The sequence below is a fragment of the Mytilus edulis genome, chromosome 8 (genome assembly GCF_963676685.1).
Source record: "Mytilus edulis chromosome 8, xbMytEdul2.2, whole genome shotgun sequence".
Lineage (NCBI taxonomy): Eukaryota > Metazoa > Mollusca > Bivalvia > Mytilida > Mytilidae > Mytilus > Mytilus edulis.
The window spans coordinates 12567143-12588767 of record NC_092351.1 but is presented as its reverse complement, the minus strand read 5'-3'; the positions used below and the strand labels follow the sequence as shown (position 1 = coordinate 12588767).

Here is a 21625-nt window from a genome sequence, read left to right as displayed (position 1 = left end):
TGAAGAAAAAAACGGTATATTTACACTAGTTTTCCAATCTAGAAGAGTATAACGTGTTTGTTTTATAAGGTTGAATAGATAGAATGAGTGTTTTTTGCAATGTTTTACCACCATATTTTACATGCTTATATTTCTAAGCCAGTAGATTTGTTGTTACATAACTTCTTACAAATGTTGAAATTTTCATCAAACTCAAATGGAACGATTGGAACATTAGTTTCCCTTTGCGCTTTCCTTTTTTTTATTCACTTCATGTTTTACAAAATTTGTTTATCGAATTTGTTAACTTGCTATCAAACTGTAAAATGGATTCATAATGGTCCGCCCATGCTTCGCATATTTCACTTTCGTTTGTATTAGTTATTCCATTTAAATTCAGTTCGCGACAAAAAGTTTTCTGTTTATGTCTACTTTTCAAGACCGACCATACATATCTTTGATCGTTGTTGATAGACTCTTCCATTTTGTTGGCAATGTTCATTATATGTTCGTTGAAAGCTTTATCCATTTCATTTCTGAAAGTCCGTTTTTCGTGTTTATAATTAAATTAAAGAATTAATCGCTTCTATCGTGAACTTTTACGATAAGTATCCATAAACTTCGCTTATTTAACAATGTTTTTGTCATAAATCTACGACTTTCGTCCAATACGGCTTTATATGTTTCACAACTTGCTTATGTGGGAGTGTTTCCTCGTCAACTTTTTGAACAGCATCTATAATATTCTTATAATCGAACTCGATATCTTCTTTAGTAGCTGGTAGCGACAGCATTTGAACAGACCATACCAATTGTGAAACTGCAAATGAATAGTCATTAACGGAATTCGTTTCTAACGCTTTGGTCCATGCGACGTTGTCAGACATAACACTTTCGTATAAATTGTCACTTTCAGCATGACATTGTTCAGTGAGTAAAGTAACCGCAATAGGCTTGTGATCAGAAAAGTTAAATATGCTTTTCGCCTGGGACAAACACGTTGTAAATATCTCGTTTATTTTCGTTATTTGTAACTATATGATCTATCCCCGTTTTAAAACCATCTTCATAAGATTGAAATGTACATACAGGACACGTTGGCAAAGTCCAGAACGTGTAACGATGTACTGTTATTGTCAATAAGGAGACTTTCAAGAAGTTGACTACGACGATCCTGTGTATACGAATATCGTGGTCCACCAATCTTGCAATTGAAATCGCCAAGAATATACACCGTCCCGTGGTTCGAATACGATTTCTACGTGTCCATTAAGTATTCAAGTTCATTAACAAATGCTTCGTTAGGTTGTGTAATTGCTGGAATAAAATCAACGGTACTAATTTTGTTGCAGCAGATGCGCATTTCGACAAAACATGTCTCTTCAGTGATGCTTGTGGCCAAAATATTTGAAATCCAAAGCTTATATAAAAGATGAAGAGCTATAATCCAAAAGGTCCAAAAAATATAGTCAAATTCGTGAAAGGAATCAGAGCTTTGCATGAGGGAGATACATTCCTTAATTTATAATAATTTCTAATATTTTGTAACAGCAAATTTTTATAACACAAAAAATCCGTATTTGCATGCCAGTACCGAAGTACTGGCTACTGGGCTGGTGATACCCTCGGGGACTAATAGTCCACCAGCAGAGGCATCGACCCAGTGGTAGTAATAAAATCAACGGTACTAATTTTGTTGCACCAGATGCGCATTTCGACAAAACATGTCTCTTCAGTGATGCTTGTGGCCAAAATATTTGAAATCAAAGCTTATATAAAAGATGAAGAGCTATAATCCAAAAGGTCCAAAAAATATAGTCAAATTCGTGAAAGGAATCAGAGCTTTGCATGAGGGAGATACATTCCTTAATTTATAATAATTTCTAATATTTTGTAACAGCAAATTTTAATTACACAAAAAATCCGTATTTTCATATCATATATCCTATTGCTATCAATTACTAGTTCTGTGACATACGGAGATAAGGATTTTGAGACCAAGATAGCAACACCTCCACGTGCGCTATAACTGTATTTGTCTAGGCAGTACTAGTGTTCATCGGCGCATTTTCAAAATGCTAAATAGTTCTGTTTGTCGATTGAATTAAGGAATTGAATTGAATTAATGCAGTTAAAGGGGATGATTATTTCCGGCGATGGTATAATGGTTATAAATACTTACTTATCTGGAAAATATAGTTTCTCTTATGAGGAGACTTAACGAAACTCGTTTGGGATGTTCTTTTTTGTAATAGCTCTCAACTGGATTTGTTTTGTTTGTTTTGTTTTTTTTTTCTTGAGCAGCAGTATTCTTCCAACTGCTATGCCTACTTTGACTAGCTTCCCTGTATTTGCGAGCAAAGTGTGCTGTTTTAAGAGTGGGGTCATCTTGTTGGTACATGTAGATGCATTGTGAAGATTTTCAGGTTGTTTACCTTTTGCGACATATTATGACTATTGAACAGCGGTATACCACTGTTGCCTTTATATGGATGGGAAAAAAGGTGAAGGTTCATATGTAAAGCCGGTTTAACCCCAACCGCCATATTTTGTGCCTTACCTAATCAGGCTACCAAGACCATTTGTTGTTTGTTGTTGTTTGTCATTGTTTGTTCGCCTAAATTTTTTTCAGAGTCAGCGCATTGGTCTGATCGACCAAATTGCAAGTAGTTCCTGTAACCTTTTTATGTGTATTGCTGTGAGCTCTGTAAAAATACAACACTATGTTTACGTCCACAAATATAGCTAAGGTTTTTTATTTGTTTGTTGTTGGGTTTTTTTTACATGTCTTTATTTTTGTTTGTTTAAGTTTTGTTTATATTCAGTTTTGCTATTCTTATGTCCCAACATTTGTTAAAAGTTGTCAATTAGCAATCTCATACAATTATTCCCAAATCAACTTCCCATATATCCAGTATAAGGGTACAATTTTATGTAGTTTGAATACCGCTTATTCAAAAACTGATCAAGCCTCTTTCTTATGGTTGATGATTTTGTTTTCACTTGTGAAGACTTTTTCGATGAATGTTTTATACAACAGCCTTTTTATATGATTTAATAATATATATACTGTTAAAATAAAAAACCAGGTGGTATATGTGAATTTTTTATTTAGTTTACGCACAACAATTTCTATTTTCAAATTTTGGGTATTTTCTTTTTCTTCTTTCGTTTTCCTACCTGTCCTTTACGTGAGAGCAAAAGGGGTAGATGTACCTATTAGTACTGTGACGTCTATATTTGTCTATGCTACACAAATAAATAGTATACCACGTGACAAACCTACAGGTAAGTCTGTTTAATGTTTATTATAACTTTTAGTATACTTGCTTTCTATAAAGTACACACTTTGTGAAAAGATAGCTACAACCACCTTTTGAAAAACAAAATGTTTTTGGTCTTTGATGAATCCATTTGATCTTTTCTGTTCAATGCCGTGCATTATTTTCATTGTAAATCAGTTCAATTATATATAGGTAAAACTGATGCAAAGTAACAATTGATATCAACCTTTATGGGCTTAATTTTTAACAATTTTATGCAGAATTTGGATTTTATGCATTTTTAAAATACTTGGTATAGATCAGCATTTCACAAGATCGATGACCCAATTTCGAAGCAAATGGTTTTCCGGAAATCATTTAACATTTTTAACACTGTTGACATTTAAACAGCTGAAAATTCGGTCAAACATTTGTATATCATGTATAAAAAAATATGCACAATAAGCAAAATATAAGAATATAAATGTAATGAAGAAAACATTAGAAATACTTCTTTTTCCTTCTTTATAAAAACAACTTGTCGATACTTGTGTATAAAACTCGCGGTCTTTTAATATTTAAATATATTTTATTAATATGTCGTGAAATGAAATTGGATACGTTGCATTTATCATGCTTTTCAATAACATATGATCAAATCGCTGAAAGAATCCCTTGGTTAATTAATGGAAACTATCATTCTGCACAGAACAATAATATATTGGTGTAAATAAGTCACACCAATTCGGGCTAAAATTTAAACAAGAAAACTAACGGCATAATTTATCATGAGGAATATGCTTTACGTAAAAAAATAAATATGACTGCCATTGGGATTATTTTATGCATATTTTCAAATAGCTTTATATTTTACAGATGCATGTATTATTGCTTGTGCACCTTGGACTCGCTTCTTTTCCTCTTCATCTCTGCATCGAATTCTTCTGTCCAAGTACATCACAATGGTTTAAAAGAGCTCAGATCACTTGTGATTTTGCAGACCAATATTACTGTTTATATGATGACAACAATAGAAAATATACAGAAATATGTCAGGATACCCCTACATTTGATTCTGCAGGTATGACCATATATGAGATGATTGTAAAAAAAATAAAAAAATTCTAGAAACAAAAAAACTTTATCCAGTTTTGTCTACAAAATTGTTTCAACGAATTCCGTTTTACTATACAGTCATTATTTTACATATTCATGAACGAACATAAATTTGTACCATGGAACTGAGTATATCTTTTTATTTTGTACTCTTATCAACAGTACAGTGAAATTCTTTATTTCAATTATGAGTTTATTTTTCTTACTTCGATTTGATACCTGAAAATTCAACTAAACTCCACCTTATTTCTCAGTTGGGGTATTATGATATTGATAAGATCTTATGCAGATATAATTTGTTTGTGTCCATTTACTTTCATATGACTATTTGTATAAAATAACAGGAAGAAATTACTTAATCATATCAAGAGCATAATCTATAGGACAATACACATTGAAGGCAAAACAAAAGTTACATGTTTACAGGTTAAAAGAACAGACACATAGAAACAGTGAACATGTAAAACTTTTGATAATTGACCTCTCACCAAATGTCAACAGCCGCAAAACAGTTAATTTACTTTTTTCAAATCATTTTAGGTCATAAAGTAGTAATTGTTGGTGGCATTCAAGGCGTCAACTGTGAAAATGACATATATCAACCCTTCAAATACTGGACGAATGGTAGTTCTACCTGCGCATTTAAAAAGACCCTCTGCAATGCAGAAGGACAAGTTACTTACGACAACGGTACTACAAAAACCAACAGAAAATGTCGCTGTGATTATAGCAGAGGTTACGATTTTATCAAAAAGCCAAAGAATTCGTGTTATTGTGAACCATCAAAGGAAGATTGTTCATGTTACCAAAAACAATGTTCATATGGTTTTTTTCTGACTCCAGGTAAATAAAAAGGCTTTTTTCAAACAATTCATCTTTTTGAATTGGAGTATGCATTTGTCATCTAGTTTTATTGTCTAGACGAATTTGTTTTTCACTTTTTTTTATTTTCACACTCAAAAAGCAATTTACAATCATTCATTTTAAGATACAAATAAAATAAGTAAAAATTTTTTGTATGTTTATTTACATATTCTAAAAATATTTCAGACTATAGTTGTGTGAACCTGTCAAATTGGAGGATGAAATCAACTTGCAGTATGATACCGGATAGTACAGATAGGTAGTTTCAGTAATTAATTAATTGTCAATAAATAGATAAAAGAATGTGTGGCATTAGTGCCAATAAGACAACTCTCCATCCAAGATATAAAAAAAGAATCCGTAGAATACAACGCACTGCACTCATTGTCAGGTTTTGATGTTTAGTGCTTGAAATACGAAATACTGAGTCAATACTAACATGACTAATTTGGCATATAGTTTCAAGTTCATGTGAAAATGCACATGTGTACCAAGTTTCTAATCGAGATGACTTATACTTCGTGGTAAAATACCATAACAAAAAGTTAATCTGATACGCTAAACCACATTCGATGTTCAGTGAGTTGCGAAATCTTATTTGAGATGAACAGTTATCAAAAATTTGAAGTCAACATTGACAACAACTTCATGGTAAACTTCCTTCACCATAAACTTAAAGTTTGATACGCACAAGCTCATTTCAGTGTATCGTTCTAATGAAATGCCCTCATGGACGGACAAAATCATGGAAATGAAAACATAACACCATCTCCTATTGTAGGCTGTAAGTTTCAAGTACATGTATATCGATTTCGGAGGTGAACCCAATGCATTGATATAAGTTCGAGTATAATTCAAAGAAGGTGCTTCCGGTTGTCTTGGAATGTTTCATACTACTGGTACCCTAGTATAAAAAGAGGGGGAAAAATCAATATCAGGCTGATTAATAAAATTGAAAATGGAAATATTTACGTCCGTTAATTTAGCAAAGAGGATCAAAAGATACCAGAGGGAAATTAAAACTCATAGATAGAAAATAAACTGACAACGCCATGGCTAAAAATAAAAAGACAAACAGACAAATAATAGTACAGAAGACACAACAAAGAAAACTAAAGACTAAGCACCACAAACCCCACCAAAAACTGGGGGTGATCTGAGGTGCTCCGGAAGGGTAAGCAGATCCTGATCCACAGGTGGCACCCGTCGTGTTGCTTGTTTTATTACAAATTCGGTAAATAGTCTAATTCGGTGGGTCACATTCGTAAAAAGGGACGGGGATTGTAGTTAGGACATAAGGACATATCAGATATCATCTGTGAAACAGTTATTCCATAACGGTTAACCAACTCGTGATGGCGTCCGTAAAATTTACGAAGGGATGATTTCAACTTCACCATTTGGAACTCTTGGTTTAATAGCTTCCGCGTGAGTAGCAATCCTCTATCAAGGAAGTCATGATAGGAAATACAAGCCCGGTCATATCGTATCAATTTGGAGATATATGCTCCGTATGCAGGCGCTGCTTGAATGTTCCTACATAGAAATGGAAAGTTCACAATTGGGAAGCTGAAATCATCTCTTTTGTCGTAAAGAAAACGCACAAGTAATATATAGAGTTCATCATCATGCATACGGTGATGTTTGAATTTTATTCTGATTATCCTATAAATATTAATATACTAGTATATAAGTTAGATTTTTACTTGACTTCGTGCATTCTGTGTTTATCGTAATTAATGTAGCCAGAAAGCAGAGATATACAAATTAGCTCAGCAAAAGGGGTAATTTATGCATATCAGGGTTGGCCTTACAATTGGATATAACAGTTGTAATATTCTATTGGCAGAGACAAAGAAAGATTATTAATGCAAATATCTAAGAAAGATGATGAAAAAGGTAAACTTAATATCACTTATCGCCAATATGTTTTTTATTAATTAATACCATTAACTTTTTAATCATAAATTGTTATTGCAAACAAAAAATGCAAGGAGACTTGTTTTTAAATTAGCTGTTATATATATATTTCAAAATTGGTAAATGAATATGAACGAACATTATTTACTTATTCGCATATTATTTTCGTTTTGAATGATAAACGGTGAAACTTTTTCGATATAACTGATGAGAGCTGAAATCAAAACATAAAAACAGAGACCATGTGGAGAGTTGTTTGTTAAGATCGTTCTTTAGACTATAATACTCTAAGGAAGTTAAAACACTTCACAAAGCCGAAAACAAAAAAAATATGTAAACATTTTTACTTGGAATATATGCAATTACTTATCTCCTTTCACAGATGATGAAAAAAAATACTTTATACATGAAATCGGTACCTCTAGATCTTTATTCAAAGAAAAGTAATATAAAGCATCCTTGTTTTGGTTAAACTCTGTTGTGAATTATATGTCATTATTGTAGGTATCCAGTCCAGTCCGATCCCAAGTATTATACTCAGCATAATCATTGGACTTGTCGTGATAATGATTTTCTTTACCGCCTTGCTGACCATACTGATAGGTAATCTGTTCATCTTATTGCATCCATTAATAATTTACCGGATAGGAAATGTGTTCATTTAATAACAATGATTAGGTAGTGTACTAGCGTCTACACCAACTGCTTAAAATATGTTGTTTGAGAAAATTAAATATATAAATTCATGCTCGAACTAAATTAAGTTTGTAGATTTTTCTTGGCATTTCTTCGTGCTATGTAATACACCTATAGATGAAACTGAACACATGTTGTGAAATGACTCAACATTCCTGCATGACGTTTTGTACTTAGCTACTATATTGTGTGTCACCATTTGTATTGTAGAAGTTCAGTGTTTCTGTTGCTCCGTTTTGTTTTTTGTTTTTTTATTATGTTGAAATGTTTCCATCGGTTTTGGTTTGCGACCCAGGTTTGTTTCAATTAAATCGATTAATGACTATTATACAGCGGTATCCTACTATTACCTTTAAGTATATGCTTAATAAAGGCAACAGTAGTATACCGCTGTTCAAACTCATAAATCCATGGACAAAAAACAAAATCGGGGTAACAAACTAAAACTGAGGGAAACGCATTAAATATAAGAGGAGAACAACGACACAACACTACAATGTAACACACACAGAAACGGACCAAGTATCAGACAAAATCCCACGAGAATAACAAATATAACATCAAAACCAAATACATGAATTTGGGATAGACAAGTACCATGACACGTCTTATAGCAATGTGAATATACACTCAAAAATAAGAGAAAACACACGACGCAACGTTAAAATGTAACACACACAGAAATGAACTATAATATAACAATGGCCATATTCCTGACTTGGTACAGGACATTTTTACAGGAAAAAATGGTGGGTTGAACCTGGTTTTGTGGCATGCTTAACCTCCCTCTTTTATAGCCATGTGAAAAATAACATTAAAATGAACTGCTATTAAACCAGTTTATTTCTAATTTCAGGTATGGGAATAATTTTTCAGTCACATAACCAGATTCCGCCAGACATTATAGGTACTGATATATAAGTTACGATCTGTTTAATTGCGAAAAGGCATCTGTTGAGTTTTTCTTTCACAAATATTTTTGTTTCACTTTTAACGATATAGAAATGGAAAAAGTTACATAAATATTACTCTAAACATCTACTTGTATATTGACTTTCTCAAAGGTATGCATAAAGAAGTATATTCCCACATGTATATCAGCTGCATAACTTTACTAGCTATCAGTCACTGTTTTCAATATTCACATAAAACGTTTTGTTCAGTTCTAAGGAAAATGTTTACTTGCATAAATGTTGGTATATTTGAGAAATATTTCGTTGAATACCAATCTATATTAATAAGACAATTTTTAGAAGTAGATGTTTAAAAAATAGCATAACAATCTATAGTAATGAGACAATTTTTAGAAGTAGATGGGTAAAAATGTGTTGTTCTCTAAACGGGTAATTCTTTATCGAAGTTTTTTTTTTTATTTAGACGGCAGACATTACTCTTAACATCATTTCTAGGACGTTGTTTAAACACTACACTCAGGAAGAAGTATTAAATGAATGCCCCGTGTTAATTTTTTTAAATTAATATTTTCAGTGGCATTTAAAATCAAATGTTTTACCGGATAGATAATGTGTTCATTTAATAAAAACATGATTGTTAAGTATACTAATATTGTACCCCAAGCAAGCGACTGATTAAAAAGATTTTTCTTTTTTTGAAAATGAAATATTTTACTTCATGTTCGAACTGAATTAAGTTTGGAGATTGACCTGACATTTCTTTATGCTATGTAATACACCTATAGATGAAACTGAACTCATGATGTTCAATAATGTAACAGTCCTATTCATAACGTTTTGTACTTTGCTACATTAGTATAACCACAATATTGTATGTTGTCATTTGTTTTGTAGCAGTTCAGTGTTTCTGTTGTTCCGGGGTTGTTGTTGGTTTTTTTTTAATTTTTTAATTTTATTTGATTTGTTTTCATTGGTTTTGGTCTGTGACCCAAATTTGATTCAATTAAGTCGATTAATGACTATTGAACAGCGACTACTACTTTTGCCTTTATTTATATGCCTAAATCAGGGTTTTTTTCTACTTCATATTTTAGGTATGGGAATGATTTGTCAGCCACAAAACCAGATTCCGCCGGATATAATAGGTACTGATATATAAGTTACCATCTGCTGAATTGCTAAAATACATCTGTTTAGTTTCTCTTTCACAAATGTTTTTTGTTTCACTTTTAATGATATAGAAGAAGAAAAACTTACATAAATATTACCCATTATTTTCAAACATACATCTTTGCATACCAATCTATATTAATAAGATAACTGGAAAAGTAGATGGGTGAAAATAACTTTGTTTTTTCTCTAAACATGTGCTTCTTTATTTATTTATTTTTAATTTAGGCCACAGAAATTACTCTTTACATCATTTAACGATTTGAATTTTAATGTGTTTTCTAAGACTTTGTTGAAACACTACAATCAGGAAGAAGAATTTTAAACAAATACCCTATGGTTATTTTTAACTAAACATTTTGTGTGATATTTAAAACATTTTTTTCTTACTTTAATTTGTAAATGGTCCTGATGACTCCATAAATATACATTACAATTGATTTTTTAAACTGAAATTTACATAATACATTTATAATGCATAATTCTATTTACTATGTATTAAAGTGAAAGTTTGTTAAGCATAATTCATAATTGCGGAATGACCAATGTGTATTGTTGTTCAAAAGAATTAAATGCCAATTGTTAAAACAAAACAGCAGATTATTACTAAATGTTTGGGACATGCATGTCCTTGGTATAGCGTTTTAATATAATCGATAAAAATGTTTGTGATCTGTGGAAAGCAACAGAGCTTCTATTTTAATTATTATTAACGTAAACTTATCTTTTAATGACAATATAACCATTGTCCAGTATATGATACCAATTTCCTAATTAAAAATTCAGTAGATCTTACATCATAAAATCTTCCATTTAGTTATAAAAGACTAATTTGCCTGAATACACGAATACCCCCTCTCAATCTTGCTTATAATATATGAAAATACTTTTGGGATAGACGGTCAAGGGTAACACTTAATATCCCATCGCCTAGCTTCTTGGACAAAATAAATTCCTGTTTGATTTTTGCTGGAATCAAACCTGATAAATAATGTATAATACGCCATCCTAATAAATCAGACATCGGTTGGTTCAATTTCCTATACAAAACAATTTATTAACTCATACATGTACTAACCGTATGTACTACCTATTATTATGTATATAATTTCTTTTAGAATTACAGAACGAGAAAAAAGAAAAGTGGAAAACATATTTTTTCAATGACGTTGGTAAAACAGCGGCATATTTGGAAATATTAGATAGTATTAGGAAAGACCAGTTTGTGATTGTTTCCGGACCAGCTGGTTGTGGAAAAACTTTTTCGACATTTCGCGCAGCTTTGGAGCTTGAAGAAAAAGGAAAATTCGATGTGTGGATAATTTCAGATCCAGGTGATATTTTGAAGTATTCTTCAACAGACAGAAAGCAGATATATTTGATTGATGATGCATTTGGAAAATATTCCGTGAATGAATACAATACAGAGTGGTGGTCTCGACAGCGGTGTTCTGTAAAAGATACCCTGAAAGAAAATTCAAATCTAAAAATAGTTATGACCTGTCGATCGTATATATATCGGTCAGTAACTTCCATGGCGACGATTGAACCATTTTGCCATGTTAATTTGTTATTGGATCATCTGAAACTGACACTTAAGGAGAGACGAGACATCGGGGAGAAATGTATTAAAAACAAAATTATAGATGGTATCAATACGGAAGTGATTATGCTGTACAATTTTTTCCCGTCGCTATGTTCCAAATTTCAAGAGGCTAAGATTGATGACATGATCGAATATTTTACATTTCCTGTCAATTATATAGAAGAGGAAGTAACGCAACTTCAAACAGCAGATGATCCTTTGTATCTGGCGTTGGCTTTTCTTGTTATTCGTGGAAATAAAGTAAAGAAAAGATTACTTAATTTAGACAACACCAAATGCGATAGTATATTAGAGTTTCTATCAAGACGCTCCAGTTATACTGGAAGGTCGCAAAAAAAAGAACTGTTATCGTGTTTTTGTGCGTTGAAAGACTTGTATGTCATAGAGAATGAATCTTCTTTTGCGTCTCTTCATGAAAAGCTGTTCATATTATTTGCGCATTGTGTTGGTCCAAATATATTAAAAATTATTCTGGATCATGGCAAGAGCTCACTGCTAAAAGAGAGGGTGCGGCTTATGTCAATTGGTGAAAATATTTCAAAATATGACATTTTGGTCCCCAAAGAATTAAAATACAGATATTTTCGTAGATTGATGACTGATCTAGAGAATGGAAAATCATACATAGTTTTCACAAGCTCCCAGCACACTTCATTACTATTCCGAAATTTATTTATTGATTATTTGTTAACAAATCTAAAGGGACGTTTGGGAGGAGACAAACACCAGATAGCTATAGACGTCGTGAGAGCAATGGGTTTTATGGATTATCTTGGTGTTTTGAATGGATTAGAATAAATCACCAGGATAAAGATAGTTAGAACCCGTAACATAAGGCATGTATAACAGCAGAGCAAAGCATTGGATAATAGATCAAATTGATCCACGATACGAAAGATAACGCGATTGATAAAAATGGACAAGAATCAGATAATATTGCTCGTAGTCATTGTTTTGGCACTTTTAAAAGTTGGGGGGGGGGGGGGGGGTGTTGTTGACAAGGAATATTTAACAACACAGAATGAATAGATTTTGCCTATTTTATATCTGGTATTATATCAATTATAGGCTGTATTTGTGGTATTTTATCAATTATAGGCTGTATTTGACATATTCATGAAAATATAATAAACTTGATTTTATAAGAATTGATATGATATAACATAAGGTTTTAGTTATATGGTAATACATTACTGTTTTCGTGTTGAAAAAAATATGTTTCGATAACTGACTTTAATATAAAAAAAAATGAATAAACTAACAAAACAGAAAATGAAAAACTACATTACTTTTATTTTGATTCCCGTTCTCTACAAACTCACCTAATGAACAGATACTCGGAACTAAAAGTCAACATTCAAGTTAATTTGAAAATCTTAAAAGGTTCTCAAGTTGTGTTGTTACACCACTGTCCAAGGTTAGGCGGAGGGTTAAGCACTCACAAACATGTGCAAACCCACCAAATTATTTTGTACATGTCCCGATTCGGGAGCTTGTATTACGGAGGTTGTTGTTAGTTTACGTCCACCACATTTGCTGCTTTTTAAATTGCTTTCTTTTGTTATGAATTAGGCAATTTACACATTTTTGGTCTTTTTATAGCCAACTATATAGTATGTGCCTTTAAATTGTTTTGTTAGAAAGATTAGTCTATTTTGATTGATAACATGGTTTTATCTAAATTTTACCGTTTTCAAATTTATATATCATTAAAAGAACTAAGATTCCAGGAAAGGGTGACCTTATATTGATTAGGCTGTTCTAGTATGACCCTCTGCGGTATTTAATTTGTCAAATATTTATATCATAATTTATATAGCTGGGCCTGTTTATTGTTTTATGTTTGAAATTTAGTTAATATTTAACGCATCAAATTTATATGCTTTTCATGGCACTAATTCGACATTGTTGCTGTGTAAACCATCAGTTTAGTTGTCAGTAATTTGATAATGACATGATTTATATAATTATTTAAAAAGTAAAATGACTTAAATACTTAACTCCGAGGAAAATTCATAAAGGAAAGTCCCTAATCAAATGACATAATCAAAAGCGTAAACACATCAAACGAGTCGATAACAACTGTCATGACTTGGTACAGACCTTTTACGTTCTTATGTAGAAAATGGTGGATTAAACCTGGTTTTATAGCTAGCTAAACCTCTCACTTGTATGACAGCCGCATCACATTCCATTAAATAAATGAGTTTATTAAGCTATACATATATATCCTACAATGAATTCATCTTTAAATGTTTTTATGTGGGGTTTTTTTACTGTAAAAATAAAGTGATATATGATTGGTGTACAATCAATAACGATACAAATTTCACTGCACCAGATGCACACGTCGACAAGAAGTGTCTCTTTAAATAGTAATGCTTGATGACAAAATATTTGAAAATTCACAATCTAATACAAACGTCAAATATAAAGCCAAACACAGAGCATTGTATACAAGAGACACATTTCTTAATTTTTTATGGTTTTGCAATTTAATAACGGCGAATTTAAATAAACAATTTTGTCACTGGGCAATAGATGTATCAATGCGGCATCGATTTTGATACACTCGAAAGCAACACATACTTGCTGCATCTCATTCTCTTAAAATAATGTAATCCAATGTTTTGTTAATATTTGGAACAAGTGTTCATGAGCAGGGAAACTGTCTGTTGTTCATATTACTCTGGGAACTCTCCTTTTTAATAATAGTATTCTTTTTTACAACTATTCTCTGTGTAATGATATTGAACATGTTCCATTCTTTAACAAGTGACTGAGCATAACCATGTGTACTGATTTTGATAGCAGATGACCATAGAACAAAGATGTGATAACGATTGAGTTATTAAATATATGCAAGGAACTTAATTTCAAAAGACCTTTTTAAGTGACAAAAGGATTCTTTTTTTACCTCCAGAAGCCGCTTCACGAAATATTTTTCGGGGTTTTCTAAAATATGGGAAAACGAATTTCACTTTTAACCCCAAAAATTTAACCACATATGTGAAAAAATGTTTCAGTTTCATATGGAGCCATCAAACATATCTAAAATTATGATATCAGCACAGCAATTGAGCCTACCTCAAATGATTTGCACATTTGTACCCAACTGACATGACGCCAAGGAAGGACACGAAACAAACACTTTGAAAATTTGTTAACCTGTCATTCATCCTAACATTGGGGTTTTGGCATGCTCAATTGTATTTCAGTTGTTTTCAAATGGTAAAAGATGCAAAGTTGTGTTGCTATACATGCCATGCCAATCAAACAACACTAGGGAAAAAGAAATGATGATATTTTCATGGTAAAAAGCCTTCATTTAGTCAATACCCTTGCTCGAACGGGTTATATCTTTGCTCATGTTAAGTTCTGAGAATGAACAATGATGGTTGTTTTATTTTTCTATTGTAACTCAGTATAATGATGTTGTACAGGTTGATGATTAAGTGGTTGATAAAGGTTGAGATATACAGGATCAAAGGGTTCATCTCTAAGAATTGTTTGTTGTTCAAACTCCTTAGAAAAACAGATAAATTCATCACCATACGTTTGTGCTGTTTCATAAGGGATAAGGTAATTATCACATCGACCTGCCACGTTGTCCTGATTCCAAGAATATTCATTTCCTTCATTTTCATTATCTTCTATCATCATTGCAGGTTCTTCTGTATAGAAAGTGATCGCCTCGATTTCGCCACGGTTTGTTCTATTTTCTTCTGCTTCAGGGCAAGAGCGTTGTAAAGGTGTTTGTATACTGTAATTGCTAACGTTGTTAACAGCCAAAGTTGACACAAATACATTGGCAGCATGTTGATTACCTTTGATATAACACCCATATCCTACCAAAACACAGAAAATGACCAACACAAGTCATCCTGCGTAGACGGCGATTCGGAAGTCTTTCCTTGAAAACCCAAACAATTTTCTGTGATCTGAAAAACGAACATTTTATAATTCTATTGTGAATTCTCCGATTAGCATGTGAAACTTTATATAAAATCAGCGAATATTGAAATGTCAGGCATGTAAAAATTCATTGGGTTTAAATGATTATCACAAAAAGTCGTTCCTGTCCTCTGTATATGTGTTATATATTCCGCTAAACATATAATATTCATAAAACCGTTGATTTGTTCCTGCTAAACGTTGAGGAAGGAGTTATTATTTGCGAAATGTCTCATTTCCAGAATTATATCTAATATAAATATTAATTTGGTATGATCTTGTTTTATTGTTGTTTGAATGGCCTGTCACTCAGAAAGTTGTTCATTTATCTTAAATAAGTTGCTTTATATGAGAATAGATTCCTAAAATCATTGATTTGATATATTTTTCTAAGAAAAGCAATATACATCTCAAAACACAAAATATGTTAAATATCGAGGAATTATTATACATTACCTGTCAGATTAACCGTCATATTGTTTGTGTCCTCTGATACACACCCATAAATCTTATTACATCTGAATGATCAATAAAAAATAGGAATTATACAGTTCTTTAATAAAGATTTCAATAATGTTTACCACTGTTCTTTGAATTTAATAGCACTGTCTAAAGAAGTTGTCTTCAGTTTGAAATGAAAATAAAAGTTTGGCTATTCTCAATTGGCCAATGTCGAATATAAAAATCTTATTTCATAAAATAGTCATCATCATCATCATCATCATCATCATCATCATCATCATCATCATCATCATCATCATCATCATCATCATCATCATCATCATCATCATCATCATCATCATCATCATCATCATCATCATCATCATCATCATCATCATCATCATCATCATCATCATCATCATCATCATCATCATCATCATTATCATGTACTTGATTTGATGTAGTACAATAGTTAGAGCAATGGTATGTGCGAATTTTGTATTCGGTTTTTTCTATCTATTTGCCATTGTGTTGTCTTTCCTTCATCAACTCATACTCTATTTGTTCCTCTGGTTTCTATTTTGGAGAAGAAAAAAATTCTTTTCTGACGTTTCGATACTTTTTTTTATTTTTTATTTCAAGTTGTAAAATAGGCATTTATAATTACCGTTCATCTTGATTACAGAAACATGGATACGCACATCTCGAACCGTAATGGCCATCTGGACATGGGTCACAATCTGTTCCTTCTTGGTTTGTAGTATAACCAACTGGACATACTTAAAATATGTTAAAAAGTTTGTGTACATGTAAATGTTGATTTAATATTTCACCAATAATATCATTGTTCGTCCGAAAAAAATATGTGTTAACGAATTTTGACATGTTTGGTAGTACAATTTACTTTTCGATTGGTGAACATTTTAAAAACAAACAAAAATACATAAAACACAAAATAAAATATTAAAGACTGAGCTTCACAAACCGCACAAAAAATGGGGGATATGATATCAAGAGGTACGAAAGTGTAAGCAGGTCCTACTCCACATGTGGTAGCCGTCGTGGTGTTGCTCATGGCAGTACAACACCCCGGTGAAAACCTTATAATTTAAGTCACGTTCAGGGGAAAGGGGCGGGATTGAAGCTACGACAATTGGAACATCATCATGCGTGAGAATTTAGAATTAAATTGAATTGATTATATATGCATGTCCGAACTTCAACAATACATTTTAAATAAGGATTCACAAACTTTAATATACATCAGTCTTATACATTTTTACCACAACTTTCAAATGTTTAACAATTACATCTTTTTATATACATACTTTCACATGCTCCATTCTTTGAAAAGGAATTTGCGCAACAATAATATTCTACTCTATAAATGGTTGATCCTCCAGACACAAAACTAACTGATAAAAAATAAAATATGTCGTGGATAGATATATTTAAAACAAATATTAGGAATTTATTGATTTATTTATTGATTAGTGTGTAACGCCGTTTTCAGTCTTATTGGGCTGTATTTGGTGGCGGTCATTAATTGGTGTTGTGAAAGACGAAAACCCCAGAGAGAACCACTGACCTTCTGCCGGAAAACTGATAATCCTAGTCAAACAAAATTTGAGTAGAAATTAATATTTCCACGTGCCGAATTAAAACTCACAATATCAGTGTTGACTAGCTAGTGCTACACTACTTAAACAACTCGGCCACCGATGCCATAGAGGAGAAAACTGTAAATCAAAAATAGTTTAAAAATAAACTAAGTGTACTAAACAATCAAAACGTAATCTGTTGTAGTCCACTGGAAATGCACCATATTTAAACAAAAGTCAATATTGACGGTTTTCGAGAAATCACAGTTCAACATGAAAAATTCTTACTTTTGCCGATTTTTATAAAATTACTTTCTAATCATTTATAGACATATTTTCACAAATACTAATTGATTGTATCTCCTAAAGTACATGTATAAATGCGAGTTTCCTTGTAAACGCATACAAACTTTGATGATATTCAATTTTGATACATCTGCCAATTGTATATGTCTTGCCTTAAATCGACTTAACTGTGCTTATAAATTTGTAGAGAGTATTAAGAAAGTTATTATACACTACTAATTAAAACAATTACCTTCTTTTTCTGCTACAAGTCTTGGAATCAATTGCATTGATTGAAATAAAAATTACATAGGTTAAAATCAATCCATTTAGAGCCATCATATATATTAATGACAAGGAAACAAATATTACTAATCAAAGGAAGTTATTGGTGCATTGTGAACTTCATGACACATATATAGCAAAATAATATTATTTATTATATAAACTCGGTCAACAATGCACTAGGGTTAAGCAAATTTCAATATTGAATAAATGAGAAACCACCTAAATTGTATGAATCTTTATATGTCTCATTCTCAAGTATCTATTGAAATGGATGGATATAGATAGCACTAAGCACTTATTTGAATTCCGTTATTACATAAAGTAGTTCTCTAGCTCACAATCTTAATTTGGGTTATCGTGAGAACTGTAATTCTCAGCTTTCCTCCAAAAATTACTTGTAGAGCACGATATAACGAATATTTTGGTCATGAGAGAATTAACATGGCCAGATAATACCATATATACTACAAACTTTATCATTATCTTGACATTATAAGCATATCAACAACACATCTTGCAAATACTATATTCTTAAATCTCCCAGATATATATGAAATATGTTTTAAATTGTGAACTCCTGCAAGTGAAAGTCGATTCTATAATATATATAAAAGTGAAAAAAAGAAGTGCTATGACTGCCAATGAGACAAATCTCCCAAAAAGACCAAGTGACACAGAAATTAACAACTTTAGGTCACCGGATATTTCGTAAGCTTTGTTATAAACGTTTTCAAAGCCAATATTGACGGTTTTCGAGAAATCACAGTTCAACATGAAAAATTCTTACTTTTGCCGATTTTTATATAATTACTTTCTAATCATTTATAGACATATTTTCACAAATACTAATTGATTATATTATTAATTCGTATATTTTAACAAATTTGATTCGTTTAGGGATAGTCACATGTTAAACTGTATTTTCGAAGGTAGAGAGAAAACGGCGGATAGCAAAAAGCATATTGACCGGCAAAAAGCATATTGCACGGTTATTTTTAGGATATCTAAAAACCGATATACTTTGTGACGTCATGTAATGAATTTCAGGATATTGTTTAACGTTTTGAAACAAATGATATCTGTGATCGATTGTTTGACGAAAAAAAAAAGTAAATGAAATAACAACTAATATGTTGTTATTGTCAAGGAGACAATGTAATATCTATAAAGTTCCAACAAACCTAAATGACGATTTTGATGCAAACATGGTCGGAAATTAATAATATAACAAATATAGCCTTTGTATGAGGTCAATAGAGGATATATCGACCCAAAGAAGTATATCGACCTCGGACTTCGTCCTCAGTCAATATACTTCTTTCAGGTCAATATATCCTTGTATAGACCTCATACAAAGGCTATATTTGTATAATATTATTAATTCGTATATTTTAACAAATTTGATTCGTTTAGGGATAGTCACATGTTAAACTGTATTTTCAAAGGTAGAGAGAAAACGGCGGATAGCAAAAAGCATATTGACCGGCAAAAAGCATATTGCACGGTTATTTTTAGGATATCTAAAAACCGATATACTTTGTGACGTCATGTAATGAATTTCAGGATATTGTTTAACGTTTTGAAACAAATGATATCTGTGATCGATTGTTTGACGAAAAAAAAGAGTAAATGAAATAACAACTAATATGTTGTTATTGTCAAGGAGACAATGTAATATCTATAAAGTTCCAACAAACCTAAATGACGATTTTGATGCAAACATGGTCGGAAATTAATAATATAACAAATATAGCCTTTGTATGAGGTCAATACAGGATATATCGACCCAAAGAAGTATATCCTTGTATAGACCTCATACAAAGGCTATATTTGTATAATATCACTTGTAAATATGCAGACATTAAATGCGGAAAATGTTGTTTTCGGCAAAGAAAAATTAAGAAAATACTAACTTTAAAACTTATTGTTCAATTATAAATAACAATTAAGTCTAAATATACATTCAGAAGTTAGTTAGAAGCTAAAGTTTATGTCCGTGTAAAATGTGAAGTGCTGTGTTTTTCTTATATACATAAATAAACAATGCGATACTTTTAAAATATCAATGCAATACTTTTAAAATATCATAGCGGTGTTTTTGTTATATCAATATTAGTACCGATTAGTATTAATATTAGACTGTTGTACCCATATTTTGACAATTTTACCTATTATGTCTGTTTTTTTCACGCATCGTTGTAAATATGACAGAATTTGATGAGACTGTCATACACGTGAGAGGTTAAGCGCTATAAAACCAGGTTCAATCCACCATTTTCAAAACTTGAAAATGCCAGTACTGAGTCAGAAATATGACAGTTCTTATTTATTCGTTTGGTGTGTTTTATCATTTGATTTTACCATTTAATAAGAGACTTTCTGTTTTGAACTTTCCTCGGAGTTCAGTATTTTTGTGATATTACTTCTTAGTAGTATTGTATGTAAATAAGCAGTTTTAAGACCATTGCTTAAATTCAAGTTGTTTTGGTAACATCTTACAAATTTCTCAATTAGTTTTGGAAGCAAAACTAATCAAATAAGGGTTTAATAAACAATGCCGTAATCAAATAGCTAAGTATCACAATGATTGTTCACATATAACATTTAGCAAATTTCATAATGAACGCACTGAAATAATATTTATCATATACTTAGACTAAATAACATATGATTTTTACCGTTTGATAATAGCATTAAATTAAAGTATTTTCCATATATTTTTCGAATTGGTGCTTAGCGGGCTGATATGAAAAGTTTATCACATGCTTCGATTGTTATCACATGCCTTTCCGTAACGTTATCACATGGCATTCCGGTGATACTCGACAAATTCAGGAAAATACACCTCAATGGTACGTTTTCAGTGAAAAACATAACAAAGTAGTGTACAAAACAGTTATTTGAATACTGGAAAGTATATTGTGTAAATAAATAAATTAAATTAAAAAAAATAAAATTTAGAAAGTTACTTTAAAAAAGTTGACTTTACCAACATCATTATGTATATTGTTGAATTATTTTTTTGTCGATTCGTCCATATAAAAATGTGGGTTTTTCTCTCTGTTGAGGCATATGATAAAAATATTTTATATTGAATGTATCAAAGTTTGGGTCCGACGTCCGTGAACTTTTTACTCTTCCGACTTCTTTTCGGGAACCATGCACGTAAAAGGATCAATATATGCATCTGTTATTTTTCTGTACTGTTGTAGCATATGATAAAAATATCATAACATGTCATTTTTCATATCGCATGTGTTATCAGCCCTCGGTCAATATCAGCCCTCGAGCCATGCGGCTATTAGGCTGATATTGGATCATATTGAACCCAGGGCTGATAATACATGCAATATGAAAAATGCCATGTAATAATCTGATAATACCCAATATGCTCGCAACGAACGCATGGAAGACTTTCATTGAATAACAATGAAACTAACTTGTGACAAAGATGAATCATACTGTCCTCGTTCTGATTGATTCGAAATAATCTGACAGGTACTTTTGAATCTCCTTTTTTTTTACAAA

The 21625-nt window shown here is 31.6% G+C and overlaps 2 protein-coding genes across 2 annotated transcripts; one reads left to right on the top strand and one right to left on the bottom strand.

Annotated features, from left to right (window-relative positions):
- The first annotated feature begins 3158 nt into the window (after positions 1–3158).
- LOC139484834 (uncharacterized) lies at positions 3159–12808 on the top strand. Its single transcript, XM_071268825.1, has 9 exons — positions 3159–3267; positions 4119–4323; positions 4899–5201; positions 5409–5481; positions 7072–7121; positions 7647–7745; positions 8695–8745; positions 9847–9897; positions 11041–12808. The coding sequence occupies exons 2-9, from the start codon at positions 4119–4121 to the stop codon at positions 12324–12326; spliced, it is 2118 nt and encodes a 705-aa protein (XP_071124926.1). The 5' UTR covers positions 3159–3267; the 3' UTR covers positions 12327–12808.
- A 2117-nt stretch (positions 12809–14925) lies between these two features.
- LOC139486901 (uncharacterized) lies at positions 14926–18165 on the bottom strand. Its single transcript, XM_071271956.1, has 5 exons — positions 18063–18165; positions 17252–17334; positions 16591–16702; positions 15939–16000; positions 14926–15469 (listed from the first exon to the last, which is right to left on the bottom strand). Exons 1-5 carry the CDS (start codon positions 18149–18151, stop codon positions 15408–15410), a joined length of 408 nt encoding a protein of 135 aa, XP_071128057.1. The 5' UTR covers positions 18152–18165; the 3' UTR covers positions 14926–15407.
- Between the last annotated feature and the right edge of the window lie 3460 nt (positions 18166–21625).

What these genes read in the sequence shown, in the direction of transcription:
- LOC139484834 (XM_071268825.1), top strand. Translation starts at nt 4,119, where the DNA reads ATGCATGTATTATTGCTTGTGCACCTTGGACTCGCTTCTTTTCCTCTT. An exon ending in CCCTACATTTGATTCTGCAG is followed by an intron (nt 4,324 to 4,898) that starts GTATGACCATAT and finishes AAATCATTTTAG; the next exon opens with GTCATAAAGTAGTAATTGTT. An exon ending in GATTCCGCCGGATATAATAG is followed by an intron (nt 9,898 to 11,040) that starts GTACTGATATAT and finishes AATTTCTTTTAG; the next exon opens with AATTACAGAACGAGAAAAAA.
- LOC139486901 (XM_071271956.1), bottom strand. Translation starts at nt 18,151, where the DNA reads ATGATGGCTCTAAATGGATTGATTTTAACCTATGTAATTTTTATTTCA. An exon ending in AAAGAATGGAGCATGTGAAA is followed by an intron (nt 16,703 to 17,251) that starts GTATGTATATAA and finishes ACATATTTTAAG; the next exon opens with TATGTCCAGTTGGTTATACT. An exon ending in TATGACGGTTAATCTGACAG is followed by an intron (nt 15,470 to 15,938) that starts GTAATGTATAAT and finishes TTCGTTTTTCAG; the next exon opens with ATCACAGAAAATTGTTTGGG.